The sequence below is a fragment of the Neovison vison genome, chromosome 10 (genome assembly GCF_020171115.1).
Source record: "Neovison vison isolate M4711 chromosome 10, ASM_NN_V1, whole genome shotgun sequence".
In the NCBI taxonomy this organism is placed as follows: Eukaryota; Metazoa; Chordata; class Mammalia; order Carnivora; family Mustelidae; genus Neogale; species Neogale vison.
In genome coordinates this window covers 20,650,520-20,667,222 of record NC_058100.1, presented here as the reverse complement: position 1 = coordinate 20,667,222, position 16,703 = coordinate 20,650,520, and the positions used below count along the sequence as shown (strand labels likewise).

Here is a 16,703-nt window from a genome sequence, read left to right as displayed (position 1 = left end):
TGCCTGTTGGTACCAGACACTTCAGCTAAAATGGAGATTAGTGGAAAAATAATGAAAACAGTATTTAAACCATGGGGGTAGTAGTGTCAATTTTTAAAGATTTTATTTACTTAAGAGAGAGAGAGAGCGCAAACAGAAGAGGGAGAGGGAGAGGCAGACTCCCTGCTGAGCAGAGAGCCCCATATGGGACTTAATCCCAGGACCTCAGGATCATGACCTGAGCCAAACACAGATGCTTAACCCATTGAGCCACCCAGGCACCTGTCAATTTCTTTTGCAAATCAGGATGCTTTTTTTTTTTTTTTTAAAGTCATTTACAATTTCTAAAGCCCCTTACTACCTCATAGGCAGTGGGATAGATGGGAAGGTGTACACTGAGGAACTAAGAAACATGGACTTCCGAGGTCAGAAAGCTATGAGAAATTATTACCTCAGCTCAGGTCTTGCAAATCTGAGATGAGGGCTCTCATTCCTTTTTGAGACTGTAATCAAGGAGGGTAGGAAAGAAGCCTCCTGGAGAAGAGTATTCCTTTTCTAAATAACCAGTTTGAAAAATAACAGATTCAAGGCCTCTCACTCTCAGCTAGGAAAAAAAAAGCACATTCCTAAATTAAGTTTAAGAAACAAAAGTGTGCTTCTTTTGCCTTCATCACTAGCTAAAGTAACATAACCAGATTCTTTATTGGCCCAATGAAGGCAGGAGAATCAGGAAAATCCTGATTTTTGTATTGATCACACCAATTTCAGGTTGCATCTTGGAAGTTCATGTCTGTACCCTGTGGGGGAAGTAGGAACCAAGGGAAATATAAAAGGCAGTCCTACATTCACCTTATTTGACTTCCTTTTTCATTTGTGAAGCAGAGCTATATGAATTACTCTGGTGCTTTGTCTACATTATATTATTTTACATTTTTTTTAAAGATTTTAGTCATTTATTTGACAGAGATCACAAGTAGGCAGAGAGGCAGGCAGAGCAAGAGGAGGAAGCAGGCTCCCTGCTGAGCAGAAAGCCGGATGCAGGGCTCGATCCCAGGACCCTGAGACCATAACCTGAGCCGAAGGCAGAGGCTTAACCCACTGAGGCACCCAGGTGCCCCTGTTATTTTACTTCTTATACTTAGCTAGTCTTTAGTAGATATCCAGGAAGGGCTTTAAGGTCATTTTTTGTTTGTTTTTATTAAAAATAAGCTTGATTTTTTTTTGTAAGGTTGTATTAGAAATTTTGACCCCAGAGTGGTTTTAAGGAGGTGGTCTGACTTCTCTTGGCCTTCATAATGTTTATTAGGTTTATAAAAGAGGTAACTGCAGAGAAGGCATACTCCTATCACTTCTCATTTCTGACCACTGTCCGTTTTTATGGAACGGGCACATCACCTAGGGTACTCTTGATTACTGGAAAGAGTATCTGCCGTATTTCCAGTTTAACAATCCCCTCTCCTCCAACAACCCACAAAACCCCCCTAACATCTAAACCAAATATTCAACATTATTTATCAAAATAAATTTATTAAATGTATTCAAAGACCACGTCAAAGTTTAGCTGCCTTCAGGACAGTTTTTGGCACTCCTCATGGACAATGTAGTTTCCTACACGACAGCACGCATTCTGTTACACCACGTGAACAATTCAAATACAGACCGTTTCAGTTTTAGTGTTACATGAGACAACAGTACTGATGATCTGTAGTCAGAAGAACTTCAACACCCTTGCACACAGTAAACATTTTAACATTACTTACTCCTAAATAACTAAAACTAAAACCACTATGTGGTAACATGGACTGATTTAGGGAAAGATATACAGCCAGCTAGCTAAGGCCACATAATCCCAGACCTATTGATTTTTAAATGCTTTTGGACCAACAGCATCACATCATACCTTGGGGTCTCACATTCCTATTTCTGCCTTCCCAGTGTGAGACACACCACATGTAGACCACTTTCTCCCTGTGTCCTGGACACAGCTACGGAAGCTGTCCCAATACAAGCTTCTCCTAGACAGTTACCACCTTCCTGATGCACTAACTCTGAATCAATAGTTCTGAGTGATGTTTCCTGAACACCCAGGCTAAATTCAAGGTCAGTCTTTTTGGCAGGTCACAGCCTTTCCCCTTAGGAAAAAAATGAAATGTCCTCCATATTGGGCTCCCTTTCTCCTCTCATGTGGCGTGGGGCTCAGTGGTGATCTGAGGCTTTTTACACAAGTCCTGGTAAAATTCTGACTCCAAGAAGCGGGGATAAGAGTTGTTCTCCATCAAGCTGTAGACCCTCTTCTGGGCAGTTGTAAAGCAGCCACTTGTAGCTTCTTGTATATTTTGAGCAATCAGAGTTTTGGTTTGAAAATCTATGTTTATCTGAAATTTAAAAAAAAAAAAGTGGTTTATTCCATATTCAGAACTAGAGATTGATACCTATATGATATTTGAAAACAAGAAGCAAAAACTATAGTGTGTGATAAGCTTCATTCACCAGGTCATTTAAGAAATAAAATCAATCTAATTAAAAACCAGAATTAGTTTCTAAAAACCATTTAACTCCCCACCCCCGAGTCCCCTGGCCTTTAATTTAATTTGGTGTCTTTTGTTTTGTGTTGGTGCTAAGAGTGTTCAAAATATGCTGCAATGAAGAACACTGTTTCCCCCTTACCTCTTTTGGAGCTTCTTTTTCTATGAAGTCAGTATATATTTTCCTTGCTTTGGAGGACAGTTTTTGGGGTGACTTGGTTTTTTTGAAGTCTTCACAGGCCAGCCAGAATTCAATATTTTCTTCACAAAACTCAGATTTTAAAAAAGCCCTGAATGCAGCAAGACCATCTGGGGAAAGAGGAGGAAAAAGAAAGCATACAGAATGTGAACTGGGTGACCAATTAATCCCTTCAATTTTTTCCAGAACTACCATTTTCCCACTCCTGTATTTTATTATTTCTAGATGATAGCAATTTTCTTGATTTCACTCAAACTTGTAATCCTCTCAATTTAGCTCTTTAAAGGCTAAGATGCTAATAGGCAAAATGCTTAAGTTGGTGCACTGCTACAAAAATATAAATAGTTAACTTTGCTATTAATGCAAATATGTATATGGGAACCTAAATTCTCTGGGAACTAAACCTCCTGGAAACATTGTATGCAATGGAAAAGCTGATTCAACCCTAAGGAAGAGGAACTGCCACTATAATTTTGGCTAGTTTTTCTTCTCGTCTACAGTGAATAAACCATGCATTTCCATGGTTAAATACTAGGAAATAAAGGAGAAAAATAGGCATTATATTTTTAGCGATTATAAAGCTGAACTCCCCTTGGGCAATCTGCTTTTCTGTTGTGTGAGCAGCTTTTTCTAGACGTGTGATACTTGAAATGGATCAAATACAACAGGTTAACTTACATTTACTGGCTAGCAGCTCATCAAATGCTTCTGACCACAGTTGTGCTTCCTCAGGGGAAGGCCTGCAACAGAAAGTCTGCATGTGAGCTTGTGCACATCACAGTTCCTCTTTCCAGCACAGCAGCAAGTGATTCACATTTCTAAGTACAATATTTTCAACTTACTTGATGAACGTTTGCTGTTTGCTTTTCTTGCCAGTTTTGGGCTTCCCAGGAGAGGATGAATTTTGCAAGAAGTAGCTCAAACGGGTCTTCCAATCTTTTAATCTAAAAAAAAAAAAAAAAGATACTAAGTGGGAACATTTTACATTGCTACTGCAGTTGGAGGCATTTTTACCAAATAAAGTCACCCAGTAACTACCAACCAAATAAGACAAAACAAGAACTCTTCAAGTCAGTCTTACACATTTTACATTTAAACCTAGCACCTACGTGCCCAACACAGTTAGTTTCATCCATTCATCTCAACAGAAATACTACTTTTATAACCAAGAGTAAGACTAAAAATGACTAGGGTAGTTAAATGAATTTAGTTGGCATACTTCAAAAGGCAGATGCTATTTCTGGCCCACAAAAGGCAGCAGTTTTTCTGCAGCCTTAATTATAATTCTGAGACATTTCACACTTGAAACCTCCAGTGGAACTGTCTGGAGCCAGTCAGCATTCATTTCCCCTAGAGCAGGAGGCTCTGGACCACACTAGAAGCCATGAGGGAGGTAGGTGTGGGTGAGTGTGTGTGTGTGTGTGTGTGTGTGTGTGTGTATGACTGCCCCCCCACCCCCACCCCCAACTACAACACTCATTTTAAGCAGATGATGCACAACAAGGATTCGTTTCAGTCTCTGGTGGGTCAGGTATGCAGTTCCATTTTTTAAAACGAATATAATCAGAACCAACGAAAATACTCCTTCCAGAAGCTGTGTAAGCTGATCAAAACTTACAATGCAAGGTACCATTTCTCGGGATGCCCTTCGGCCGCCGCAGGATTCTCGGATGTTATCGTAAATGCAGGGGACAAAAAGCCAACCCGCAATTTCTCAGGCGCATCTACCACCGCCTCCAGTTCAAAAATTTTCTCAATTCCTAAACTACCGAGACTCCTTTGCTCACATAACGAAATCAGTACATACCACACGGATTTAACCTTACTTAGCAAATTGACCTTTTCCACATTTTTTCCCCCTGCAGAAGCGCAGGTTACAGTTTCCTAATATCAATCAAAACCGAGCCGGAATGTAGCACGTTTGCAGCAACCCGGAGAGCCAGGTCCGCAGCGAGTGGCGGGAGAGAAGCCATACTCACAGGGTCCGCTTCATTTTTTCCCGCTTCTCCTCGCTCTTGGGGCTGTTGCCGGAGCTCTTGTCCATGGATCCGCAGTCGTGCTGGACAGCCAGGAACATGGCACTTTGCATTATCTTCCTCCTGCTAGGGCCGCAGACGTTTGCGAGAGAATGTGCGCGGCCAGATTTATTAGAAGGGGCGGGGCGGGGCCTCAGGCCGCCGGTCCCGCCCCCAGGGGGCGCCGATTGGTCGGTTGGAGACGGGCACGGGGCGGAGTCAGCCCCCAGCCTGCGGCAGTCACGGGCGCTGCGGAAGGGTCTCGAAGCGGGGCCCGCTGACGTCTGCGGCTGCTGCTTCGTGCGCACTCGTGCCAGACCCGGCGGCTTGTGGGGTTTGGTGTGGGATCGGACGGAGAAGCCCAGCCGCAAGCCGCGGCCAGCGACCTTTCTCAAGGACTGGCGGCCGCCGGCCAAGGGAGGGAGTCGAAGTTGGCCGCGGGCCGGAGGCGGGAGGGGGGAGAGCGAGGAGAGCGGGGAGAGGGGTCCCCCCAGGCTCGCGCTCCCCGCCCCTCCCCCACGCTTACGCGCCCCCGACCGCGGGGTGGAGCGCGGCTTCCCCGCCGGGCCAAACTTGCTTGTAGGGGACCAGGGAAGAGTTGCCTTGTGTCGAAATAAGATGTACCCCCCGCTTTCCCACGCCTTTTGAGGGTCCGCTCTCTTCCCGCCCCTCATTCTTGCTTTGCAAACTGAGACGGTTGGGAGACCCTCACCTATTCCGCTCTGCGATTCCATTTAGTGTGCGGGGACGAAAAAGATGAAAAGCAGGAACCCTGACAATTCAGGGCCAGGTGGTGTGACCTACTCCCGCAGCTTGCCGGGGCCTCTTGAGCACGTTTGGGAATGAATGATAAATAGGGAAGGAACAGGAGAAAGTGACTTCATCAGACCATAGTGTTTTTGACTGTGTGTGCCTTTTTGATCACCAAAGGATGCGTGATTGGGTGTGTCCGTGGGGTTGCAAGCTGTTTCTCCGGAGTCCTTGGCTGCTTTTCCTTCTAGAACAGAGATCACAGATCGCCCTGTGCTGAGACAGAGGGAAACACCGAGACCTCGCAACTGTAACACGCCAGAGCCATTCTTGTTAAAGAATGCAAGGATGCAGGATTTCCTCCTGAGTCATTCCTGGTTGCCTTAGAATTTACCAGAACACTTAACTTGAAAAGAGGGGAGCGTAGAGAGGAGGAGGAGACGTTAGTGGTTTACTTGAATCAGTTTAATTTGTTATTTCTTCAAAAATCATCTCTACTGTAGCCAGCTGTAAATATTTTGATTGGAAGGACAGAGAACCTCCACAATAGATAACCTCAACACAATTACTTGATTTCAGGTAACAGAACTGTACAGTGGAATATTCAAATGGTTTCCCCATCGAGCATTTAAGTAGAAAATAAGATTAACAGCAAGGTTAGGCTGCAAAATTCTCCCTGATTTGCATTAGAACTGCTTAAAGAAAATCAGTTTAGCGTCTTAAAGTGAGCTGCCAGTAATTGGGAGCTCCAAGTTTGACTTGTGGGGTAAAATGGGCAATTATTACTAAAGAGAATAGTCATACTTTATTATGGAAAGGAAAGCCATTTAGATCTCAGTAGTAAGTACTTTAAAACATGTTTGTGAAATGTAAGAATGCTATTTTTCTCATGCATATACTCTTTTATCTGTAAAAGAACATTGCATTTTTCCATCTATTTTCACTTCCTGATTATTCAATAATTATTTATTAAATAAGTGTCATAAATAAGCACTTGCTTTTTTTTTTTTTTTTTTTTGCCAGTGTAAACCTTAATACATTATTCACTTAGAACCTCAGATGATCGAATTCACTCATAGTGGAAGGTCCAGGAGTTCTGACAAAGAGACAGCAAGGAGAGAGAGCTGGACCTGTGTCTGGAGACCTAATTACAGTCTCAGCTTAACCAGTAAGTGCTAAGTAACTGTTGAGACTGTCTCATCACACCTCCTGGAGCCCCAGTTTCTCATTTGTACTAAGAGTAATGTACCTTTATTGCCAATCTTCTGAGATGTTATGTGACTCATGTGAGGGGCACACAGAAATGTGGCATTATTAATTTGCATATGAGTGAAAAAGGAATTATAGCTATCCAAGGTACTCAGAGTTATTTAGGTTATAAATGTGTAAATGCTATTAAAATATCAAAATAATGTTCCAGAGATTTGTAAAGTTTTAAGCTCATAATAGATTTTTAATATGTACTCTCTGGGTAATAAACAAATAAGGAAAACAAATAATTTGCCATTTAAACTTTTTCAGGGATCACCGAGCCAGGGAAGTTAAATCGAAAATATATGTATCCGTATAAGCAACTGGTTTAAATACAGACTATTCTAGATGTTTCTGTTTATTGTTTTCATAAACGGTTTTGGATTGACAGCTAATGTCAAGTGGCAACAAATTATTTTTTTTTCCTGAAAATTAGGAGGTCAGTTGATAAATCTGAATGTGTAACAATTTATTATTTCTGTAGGAGCTATTTTAAGATTTTAAGGCAAGACCTATTTCAGGCTTCTGAGAAAATTTTCAGTCAAACAGTTGCCTTTTTAATCTCTTTTATAAAGGCAGCAAACATTGATTTAAAGCAAAAGCTACAGTGTTTAATGACTTCCCTTTGTCTTTTTGTTGCAAGTGGCTTTTAGGTAAATGGGATTGCTCAATATTAAGATGACACATATTTTCCATTCTGTGGTTGAGGGAGAGACAATGCAATAGTGTAAATATTGCACAGCAAAACCACAGTTTGGTTTGCTTGAGAATATACATTTTCAATGTTGAATCTACCATGCCCTCTACTGGAGAGGTTCTCTGAACACATTAGTGGTAGAGGTTCTCCATGTGGTTCTTCAACTTTTGGTATGAAAAAAAAAAATTACCGAAGAAAGCAAACAACTATTTTTAGCAATAGCAAAAGTAGAATACAGTAGAGTATAGTAGAAGGCAAAAGTCTCCCCTCCCACAATTCTTCCGCCAGATGCTCTTACCACTGTATGCTATTGTTACTAAGAGTTATGAATTATTATTAGCTAAACATGTTTATACAGAATAACTTTCATACTTAGGCTTTAGAAATTTAAGAAACAAGAGAAATGCTTAAAAAACACAAAAGAGGGACGCCTGGGTGGCTCAGTTGGTTAAGCGACTGCCTTCGGCTCAGGTCATGATCCCAGCGTCCTGGGATCGAGTCCCACATCGGGCTCCTTGCTTGGCAGGGAGCCTGCTTCTCCCTCTGCCTCTGTCTGCCTGTGCTTGCTCTCTCTCCCTCTCTCTCTCTGACAAATAAAATAAATAAAATCTTTAAAAAAAAAAACACAAAAGAATCATTCTGTGTATTATTCCATGCTTTTTTTTTTTAATCAATAGATATCTTAGTTCTTAAATTTACAAAAGCGGTAAACCTGTTGCTTACCTCCCAAAAATCTTAAGTTGTTGGTAAGTTTAAAAGAAAGGGCGGAACCCTAAGAAGTTAAACGCTATGTGTCAAAGTGTGTGATGAATAATTGGAAAAAAATGAAAATATTCATACTGTCATTGTTGATAATATTTGAAGACGTATGACACCTGTGCCTCTTTTTCTCCCTCCCTTCCTCCTTCCCTCCCTTCCTTCTTTCCCTCCTTTTTTCCTTTTCTTTCTTTCTTTTGGGGGAGGGGAGTCTCATTTAACTTTATTTGGTGAAATAATCTTTTTTAACAGAATGAGCACATGACCCCACAAGATTCCATACTTTTCTTCACCTCTAATATGATCTGGGTTTTTAAAATCATGATTCATGTCTTTCTTAGAATGTAATTTGTATACCCAGAAGCTGATAAGAGAGAAAGTTAGTGTTTTTATCAGGAATGAATCAGAGTTCCAACCTAGTACTTGACATGGGTTTTAGAGTTTTAGTCATCTTACCAATCTTTGTGTTGATAATTCCAGTTAGAGTATTTCCATGGTTCTGCCTTAAATTCATCCGTGGTATAAAGTATGTCCTACTTCATATGCAGGCAGGGCCTAATAAATCTGATAACCCCCTTCCTCACTAAAGCACCTAGGTTCTCTTTGAAAACCAGCATCAGGAGCATCTCGATGTTACTGTCTCCCCCTCACCCCATATAAAAATTCTAACATTTATTGAAATGCCTCTAATAGATTTCTGTAGTTATTAGGCCTGTAGTTTAAAGGAGCAATTGTATGAAGTCTACATTAGGGAATTATTTCTAGCGTATGCCCATTGCTGCTGCTGTCTTCTGGGACTGCGGACTACACAGAATCTCAAGGGGGAGCAGTGATTACAAATCCCTTGTTATAAAATAAGTTACATAGGTAGCATACTGTCTATAAATTACAGAGGTAGAGCTGAGCATTTATTTCTTGACATTTCTTCTGCCTGGGATTGTAATTTCTGTGCACAGAATTTTGTCAAATCATTAGAGTGCCAAGTGTCCTTCCAATTTTTCTTTTCTTTTCTTTTTTTTTTAAATTTTGGGATATTGGGTTCATAATATACATGAGTTCAAAGGGGACATGATACCAATCACAGAGTCAGAGAGAGAGAGAGAGAGAGAGAGGAGAAGGGCTAATAAATAATCTAATTCGTCTAATAAATGATTTCTTTGCATTGGTATTTCCAGTTTATGCTTTATCCCTATGTAGGAAGTATTCACCCATTTTAGACTTTGGTTTTCAGCAATTTTTGAACCATGGACTACTTCATCATGAACTAAGATCTTGTGGATTTTCTCTACCAAACACATTTTTGGAACAAAAATTCTCAAATCTTAATAAAATTCATTGGAAGGATAATGCTTTCAAGGAGATACCAGTTTGAACTTGACACAATTGTCATAAATATTGAAGTCTCAAATGGTGAAAGACCCAGACCTCATAACAGTCTCAACGTCAAAAGAAAAAATAATTTTGCTTTTCTTTTCATAAATTATCCTTAGGAGAACAGGATGGTTGAACAGGATGATCTGGGATATTTGCATTTAGCTGCCTGTTGTAGCACTGTCTTAGTTATGACCTCAGGCAAATTGCTTAGCTTTCTTGTGCCTAGGCTTCCTATCTTTAGGTGGAAGTGATTCTAGCAGCCTTCCTTTGCAAGGAAGTTCAGGCATTGTGGGGAATGGCCTGAATGATGTGGTGCAAAGGGCTGGCCTTCAGCATCACTTTGTAGCAGGACTAGTTTTTCCTAGGTGACTCTTTCCCATCTTGTTGCTGCTTTATTAACACCCACTATTTGGTGCTGCTCCTACGGTAGCATGCCCCTGTTAAGGTGGAAAGGGTTGAATCAAAAGAAAGCCCTGAGCATCTACCAGTTCAAGGAATACCAGGACAAGCCCCATCTTGCTTCTAGGGAGGATCAACTGAGCTAAGAATGGGGGTGGCCTAATGGACAATCCTGCCTCTGTGATCTTCACCCTGGGAGAACTGCATCCTGGATCTGGTACTATCATTGCCTGATACTCCTCCTTTCTTGGAGATCTATTCACCCATTAGGTTCCCTGGTGGTCCCCTTGGGCTCTTCCAAATGCTCCGCTGGGAACAACAGGGATATAAGGTTACTTTTTGAAATGTTTAAAGTTCCTGCTCAAAAATGTTTTAGCTCTTCACAGGCTAAGTGTTTCATCTATTTTGGAAGAATTCTCCACTATCTTTATTGGGTGAATTCTATCTCGGATATTTGACAAAAATTCATTTCTTTTTCTCAGTGCAGTTTAGGAGGGAGGAAAGGTGCCTATGATGCTTTTGTCTGTTCCTTTCTAACTGCATTTCCTCCTCTCTGGTTGTAGTGAAACTCTCTCATTCAGAGACTTATAGTCTCCCAGATATCAATTATTTTATCACCTTCGGTTAATTCAGTATACATTTGATTTTATGTTCTCAAGAGTTTCTAAGTAAGTCTTAAACCCAGCTAAGACCAGCAAAATCAACTGGACTGGCCCAGCCTTGATCAGCTGTATCTATCTCAGGATCACCATTTTCTTCAAAACTTCTTAAGATTCATCTTCTTGGATATTTCCATTTTCTGATGGGTTTGTTATATTCAGTTTCAAGGTTCCACCATTAACATTGTCTTCTTTATGAACAATAGGATCTCTACTCTTTAGCAATGATCTGGCTTTCTTAATCATTTAAAAATTGTCCTGTTTGTAGTAGAGTGTTGTTTTTAGATCCCCCCCGCCCCGCTCCGACTAATAAGTTTGCTTACTCTTTCTATCTATCCTTTAGCTTCTTGTGAAAACCATTTTGTCCCAAACTTGAAGATGATTTTCATCTACAGCATGTTTTTGGGTGCTGTCTGAAATTATTCTTCACTTTTCTGCTGTACTTTGAAGGGTACAGTTACTTGAAATTGGATAGCTTTTAATGCATCTTCTAAGCACGGAGTATTTCTCATAATGTCAACTTGTTCTAAATGTTTGGATTTTTCTTTGTTAAGTGCTTTACTAGAAGTCTGTATTCTAAACCTGCCGCGGCCAGTGCGACAAATCGACCAGGAAAACGTGAGGGTTAAGAGGATGGTGAAAAGAAATTAAGAGACAAAGAGATGGGGGCAGGAGGGACACTGAAGATGATGTCCAACAGTGCCGATTTAATACTCCACATCTTAAAAGCATTTATAAGGCAGACCACAATAGAAGGAGTAATACATCAGTACCTAGTCAGATGACCACAAGTCTCTATAGCAAGTTTACATTAACTACAAGCAAACCTCGTGATGCCAGGTAGTCTTGGCTAAAGCCATCAGCAAGACAATCAATGACAAGTGGGTTATGGGAGGTACAGGAACAACAAGGACCAACTAAGAATTCAGGACCCTGGCCACATTGTTCCCTTCTATAGGGAGAGTGTGTGGGAAGTCAGGTAGGCGAGCGCACGACACATAGCGCAGACCCTTTTCTCAGTGTTACTCAACTTTCCTGTCCTTAACCTTGTCAAGGTGTCCGGACTTTGAAGGAGACACAAGTCAGGGCCTGGTCTGATCCTCAACTCCAACCGTGCCGTAGCCTCCAACATAAACCCAAGCAAAGGGTTGGAGATTTCCAGCTCTTTTTTAATGACCTCCAGTTTTTCTGTTTCTGATAGTTTGGTCTTGATTCCAGTTCCCATTAAAGAGGATTGGAGGTCTTACAATTCTTCTTGAATTAGGTTAAACTTGTGAAAATTTTGGTATCTTTCCTCTAGAAGATACTTTAGTGGTTAGTTCTCTGCCTTTACTTCCATAGGGTAGGCTTTTAATTGTTAAAAATCTGACTATGACTGCAAATAACACCATCTTTCATAGTAGTTGGTAGGGATATGTGTTCAGTTTAAGGTTCTCTGCTAGGCTGCCACAATGTCTCTAGAACCAGTGCAATACAGCTTCACAACCATGAGCAGCCTCTTCAAGAGCTAGGGGATTCTGAGCCACTTTAGGCTGACAAAACTCTGATGGCCACATAAGCTGTAGAGAACATCAGTGACCCTTCTGCCTTGAACCACTCTGTGTCTGATAACTAGGCAGACCTCAGTGGAGGTGAAGGAGCAGGGACGAATACAGTAAAGTATTGGCTAATGTTTCTTCTTCTCTTGACTAAACTTTTCATTCTGGGGCTGCTAGAAGCTTGTTTACTCATACAGTCCACAGGAAGCTTCCTACTCTAATGCCCCTCCACATCTTGCTGGCTTTGAATGTTTATGGGAAGGGGTGGGGAGAGATTATGGAGGCCACTACAAAGGCGTCAACTTACTTTGCCAATATTACCTTTAAAAAATTAGGAAGAAAGAGTGGAATTTAAGTTTTCGTATTTTAAGAATGTAAAACCCAACTATAAGTGAATGAAACCTTTTTTTTTCCCCCCAGACTGTTCTTGCACGTGGAAAAACATCTGATGATGCAGAGACCCTCCAGGGTGCTTCTGTTCAGGATAATCATCTGTGGAGGTAATAGAAACTGGATGCAGCTCCTCATGGGGCACACGCACAGGGCATGGGGGATCCAGATCTTGTCTGGTTCAATGAACAGCTCAATCTTATTTACAGTAAGACTGCAGATTGGATGGGTGTCCAGTGATTTTGTCTGGGCTGGACATCTCCACTGACTTGGCTAAGCTTAGTCATGCATCTTGGAGTAGCCTAGAGATTAGCAAATTTGGGTTGGGCTAGGCTGCATGACTCTGTGGATCTTGGCTAGGCTCCCTCATGTGTCCTGAGGTCAGCAGGGGGTCAGCCAATATAGGCTGGTAGAGCTAAGTGTTTGGTTGTGCACCTCATACCTCTCATCCTTACCTTATAAACTTGCGGTAAAGCCCAGTCTTCCCCCACAATGGTAACAGCAGAGCACAAGACAGCCATAAAAGGCAGTTATCCAATTTGCGCTTTTAAAAATTCACTGTGACTATGAAATGTCAGCATCTCATTTCGTGGTCTTTTCTCTTCATGAAGTCATGAGCCTGAGGGACACTCTAGATTTTCTGGAATTGGGATGTAGAGTGGACATCAATATAGTTTACCCATTTCTTCTGTTTCTATGGCTTGGTTCACCAGCCACTGCCTTGGTAAACGTGTGTTGACAGAGATGAACTCCTACCACAGTGAACATCAGTTCCTAGATGGCTAGAAGAGTATTCCCAACTTACTGTGCTCTACTGACACTTCACAGCACTTGCTGTCCAATGGAATAACAATAGCTTGAACGTCCAAGGTGCTGATTCAGCAGAACCAAATGCTGTGTTACTGCAATATTCCAGGAAAGTCTGCTCATATTTATAGGCTTTCATTTCCTTGTCAGGAGAGCAGGAAATCTGTGAATACAATTCATATCCTGAACCTGGTGGGGCTCAAGCTGGTATAAAAACTTTAATCTTTCACAGGATGGAGATAATTTTTTTCCTGAGAGAACTTTCTCTTGGTAACCAATCACAGTTTCCTTAAAAGAATAAATCGACATCAATGTCAGGGTGCAAGGAATGGGGCAGTGAGTCACTCCTCCTATTACCTTGCCAAAAGGTGATGAGCCTTTGATTCTTGTCCTGAGATACCCAGCAGAAACTAAGAGCTCCAGAATTTCAGTCAAGTTGACATTTTGGTTTTTTATCTTCTCTTTTCCACCTTCTGGAGACCCTGGCTAGCCTGTCTGTTGGGGGTACACCATGATTCACTGGGGTTGTGGACGACTGTAATGAAATTTAAGGAGCAACTGGAGGAAGTTGTCTCTGTTTTGGGAAATTGTTACCAGGGTGGAGTATCCCCTTTGCCTTTACACATGAAGTACTCAAGGTTTCTTTCTGTTGTATAACATATAAACAGTCCTGCTTAACAGACTGCTTTTTGATTTGACAGAAAAGTGCTTAAGAACTTCAGGAAAGGAGAAAGTGTGTTTGTGAGCATGTGTGTGTTGGCGGAGGGGCAGGGGATGGGTGATGAAAGCTATGAAAAGTGAGAAAGTTCCACAAGGATGTGAGTTTAATGTGGTCAGGAGAACATTACCTGTAGGTCTCCCAGATCTAAGCCAGGAATCTTTTGGAGGATATCAGATTTACTTTCTGTGTGGGATGAAGTTGTTTTTCTTGCTCCTTTGAAGCATCTGCTCATTTGTCCCTTAAATCTTGAAGTTCTTCAATTAGTTTCTCTGCTCTGCACATTCACTGGGGGTACCCATTCCCATACATTCAAATGGGACCTGTGTGCTGATTAATCCCCATGCTGTTCTCTCTCCTCATCTCAGAGTTTTATAGTTAATTGTTCATTAGCTTGATTCACTTAGGTGACTCAAATAAATTTGTTCAAAATAGTGTTTCCCATCTTTGCACCTAAACCTATTTCCTTGCCTTTGTTTTCTTTTTCATTTTTCTTTCTTTATTTTTTGCCTTGAAGTTTTTAATTTTTTCCCTTAAGATTTTATTTATTTATTTGACGAACAGAGATCACAAGTAAGTAGAGAGGCAGGCAGAGAGAGAGAGGAGGAAGCAGGCTTCCCTCTGAGCAGAGAGCCCGGCTTGGGGCTTGATCCCAGCACCCTGGGATCATGACCTGAGCTGAAGGCAGAGGCTTTAACCCACTGAGCCACCCAGGTGCCCCTGCCTTGAAGTTTTTAAAATTTTACTTCTATTATTATTTTTTATTATGTTCAGTTAGCCACTGTATAGTACATAATTAGTTCTTGATGTAGTGTTCAATGATTCATTAGTTAAGTATAGCACCCAGCGCTCCCCTTTGCCTCTGTTTTCTATCTCAGGGAATGGCTCCATCATCCCCTCAGGTGTTTAAGACTGAACATAGGGGTGGGGTGGACGGAGTGGTCATCATTGAGTCCCATCCTCACTCCATCTTGGATTGAGTCTATCTGCCCATTAATTTTACAACTTAAATGTCCTATAAACTATAAACTATAAAATTGTTTTCACTCCCACTTCTGCTTTCCTTAATATCTATCTCTCTTAGGGATCTAAGCAAGCCTTCTAATTGATTCTCATCTTGTAAATGGATCCTTTTCAAAAACTTATCTGCTTTTCAGTCAGCATGATTTTACTAAAACACTTGTCTGACCGTTATTAAAGCCACTAATGGCTTTCTGTTACCCTTAAGATAAGTTCCAGATAACTTAAATTGACTTATAAGATACTTTTTCTTGACCCCTGATTGCCCTTCCAGCCTTTTGTTACCACTGTCTTTCTTTGTGCTGTTATTCTGCTGCATTTTTTTAAAAGTTCCTTCTATCTGCCATGCTTTTTTCCCCTCTATTTGAATCTTTTTTTTTTCATTCTTCCCACTCTTCATCTGAATGTTTTCTATATTATTCATGTTTCTTTTTTTAAAAATTTTATTTATTTATTTGACAGACATAGATCACAAGTAGGCAGAGAGGCTGGCAGAGAGAGAGAGGAAGGGAAGCAGACTCCCTGCTGAGCAGAGAGCGGGATGTGGGGCTCCATCCCAGGACCCTGGGATCATGACCTGAGCCGAAGGCAGAGGCTTTAACCCACTGAGCCACCCAGGTGCCCTAATATTATTCATATTTCTACAGGTACCACTGAAATGAACTTAAGCTCCTGGACACCAGCTTTATGATTTTCCTTCCCCCCACTAACAAGCCTGGGTGAGGTGTTCCTCCCAAGTACTCCCACAGCACCTATTAATTTCCTTACCCCAGTTTATCATAGTTGTCTCACTTCTTGTTGGTATTTCCCACTAGACGACTTCTTGTTCACCTTCTTGTTTTTGTTTTTCTTCTTCTTGTTCTGGTTCCATTTCCAGTTCCTGTTCTTGATCTTCTCCTCCTTTTCCTTCTTCTTTAAATTATTGTATCTTGGAACATAGGGTAGACTCAATAAATATTTGTTGAGGAAATGGATGGATGGACGCATGAATGAATAAATGAATGAATGATTACTTTTCCAGTGTGTGACTTCTGTCAGAAATTCGTATGTTCTTGATACCTGTAATTAAATTCTGATTGTAACCTTATAAAATAGCTTCCATATAACACTGAGTTTTACATATTTGTAAATTAATTTTCTATTCTTTCTCTTGGTATTTCTTCTGTTTGCTATTTATAAGATAATCGGTTTGTAGTTTTTAAAAAATCTGCCTTTTATCTGTTGTAAATAGAATACTTTTTTGTAAAATTACTTAACTGAGGGTCGCCTGGGTGGCTCAGTGGGTTAAGCCTCTGCCTTGGGCTCGGGCCATGGTCTCAGGGTCCTGGGATCGAGCCCTGCCTCTGGCTCTCTGCTCAGCGGGGAGCCTGCTTCCCCATCTCCCTCTGCCTGCCTCTCTGCCTACTTGTGATCTCTTGTCTCTCTGTCAAATAAATAAATAAAATATTTTTAAAAATTACTTAATAGAGATCCAAATTAGGAGGAAAATTAATATAGTTGGCCTTTGAACAATGTGGAATTAGGGCTCTGACCTGGTACAGTTGAAAATCTACATACAACTTTTGAGTCCCCCAAAACTTCTAATAGTCTACTGTTGAGTAGAAGACTTATCACAGTTACCAAGTG

At 41.1% G+C, this 16,703-nt stretch overlaps 1 protein-coding gene across 1 annotated transcript; it reads right to left on the bottom strand.

Annotated features, from left to right (window-relative positions):
• Positions 1 to 1,486: 1,486 nt before the first annotated feature.
• Positions 1,487 to 4,822, bottom strand: RGS2 (regulator of G protein signaling 2). The gene is made up of 5 exons (XM_044266267.1): positions 4,683 to 4,822; positions 3,546 to 3,647; positions 3,382 to 3,443; positions 2,647 to 2,813; positions 1,487 to 2,354 (listed from the first exon to the last, which is right to left on the bottom strand). The coding sequence occupies exons 1-5, from the start codon at positions 4,790 to 4,792 to the stop codon at positions 2,160 to 2,162; spliced, it is 636 nt and encodes a 211-aa protein (XP_044122202.1). The 5' UTR covers positions 4,793 to 4,822; the 3' UTR covers positions 1,487 to 2,159.
• Between the last annotated feature and the right edge of the window lie 11,881 nt (positions 4,823 to 16,703).

What these genes read in the sequence shown, in the direction of transcription:
- RGS2 (XM_044266267.1), bottom strand. Translation starts at nt 4,792, where the DNA reads ATGCAAAGTGCCATGTTCCTGGCTGTCCAGCACGACTGCGGATCCATG. An exon ending in AAACAGCAAACGTTCATCAA is followed by an intron (nt 3,444 to 3,545) that starts GTAAGTTGAAAA and finishes TTTCTGTTGCAG; the next exon opens with GCCTTCCCCTGAGGAAGCAC. An exon ending in AAAAAGAAGCTCCAAAAGAG is followed by an intron (nt 2,355 to 2,646) that starts GTAAGGGGGAAA and finishes TTTAAATTTCAG; the next exon opens with ATAAACATAGATTTTCAAAC.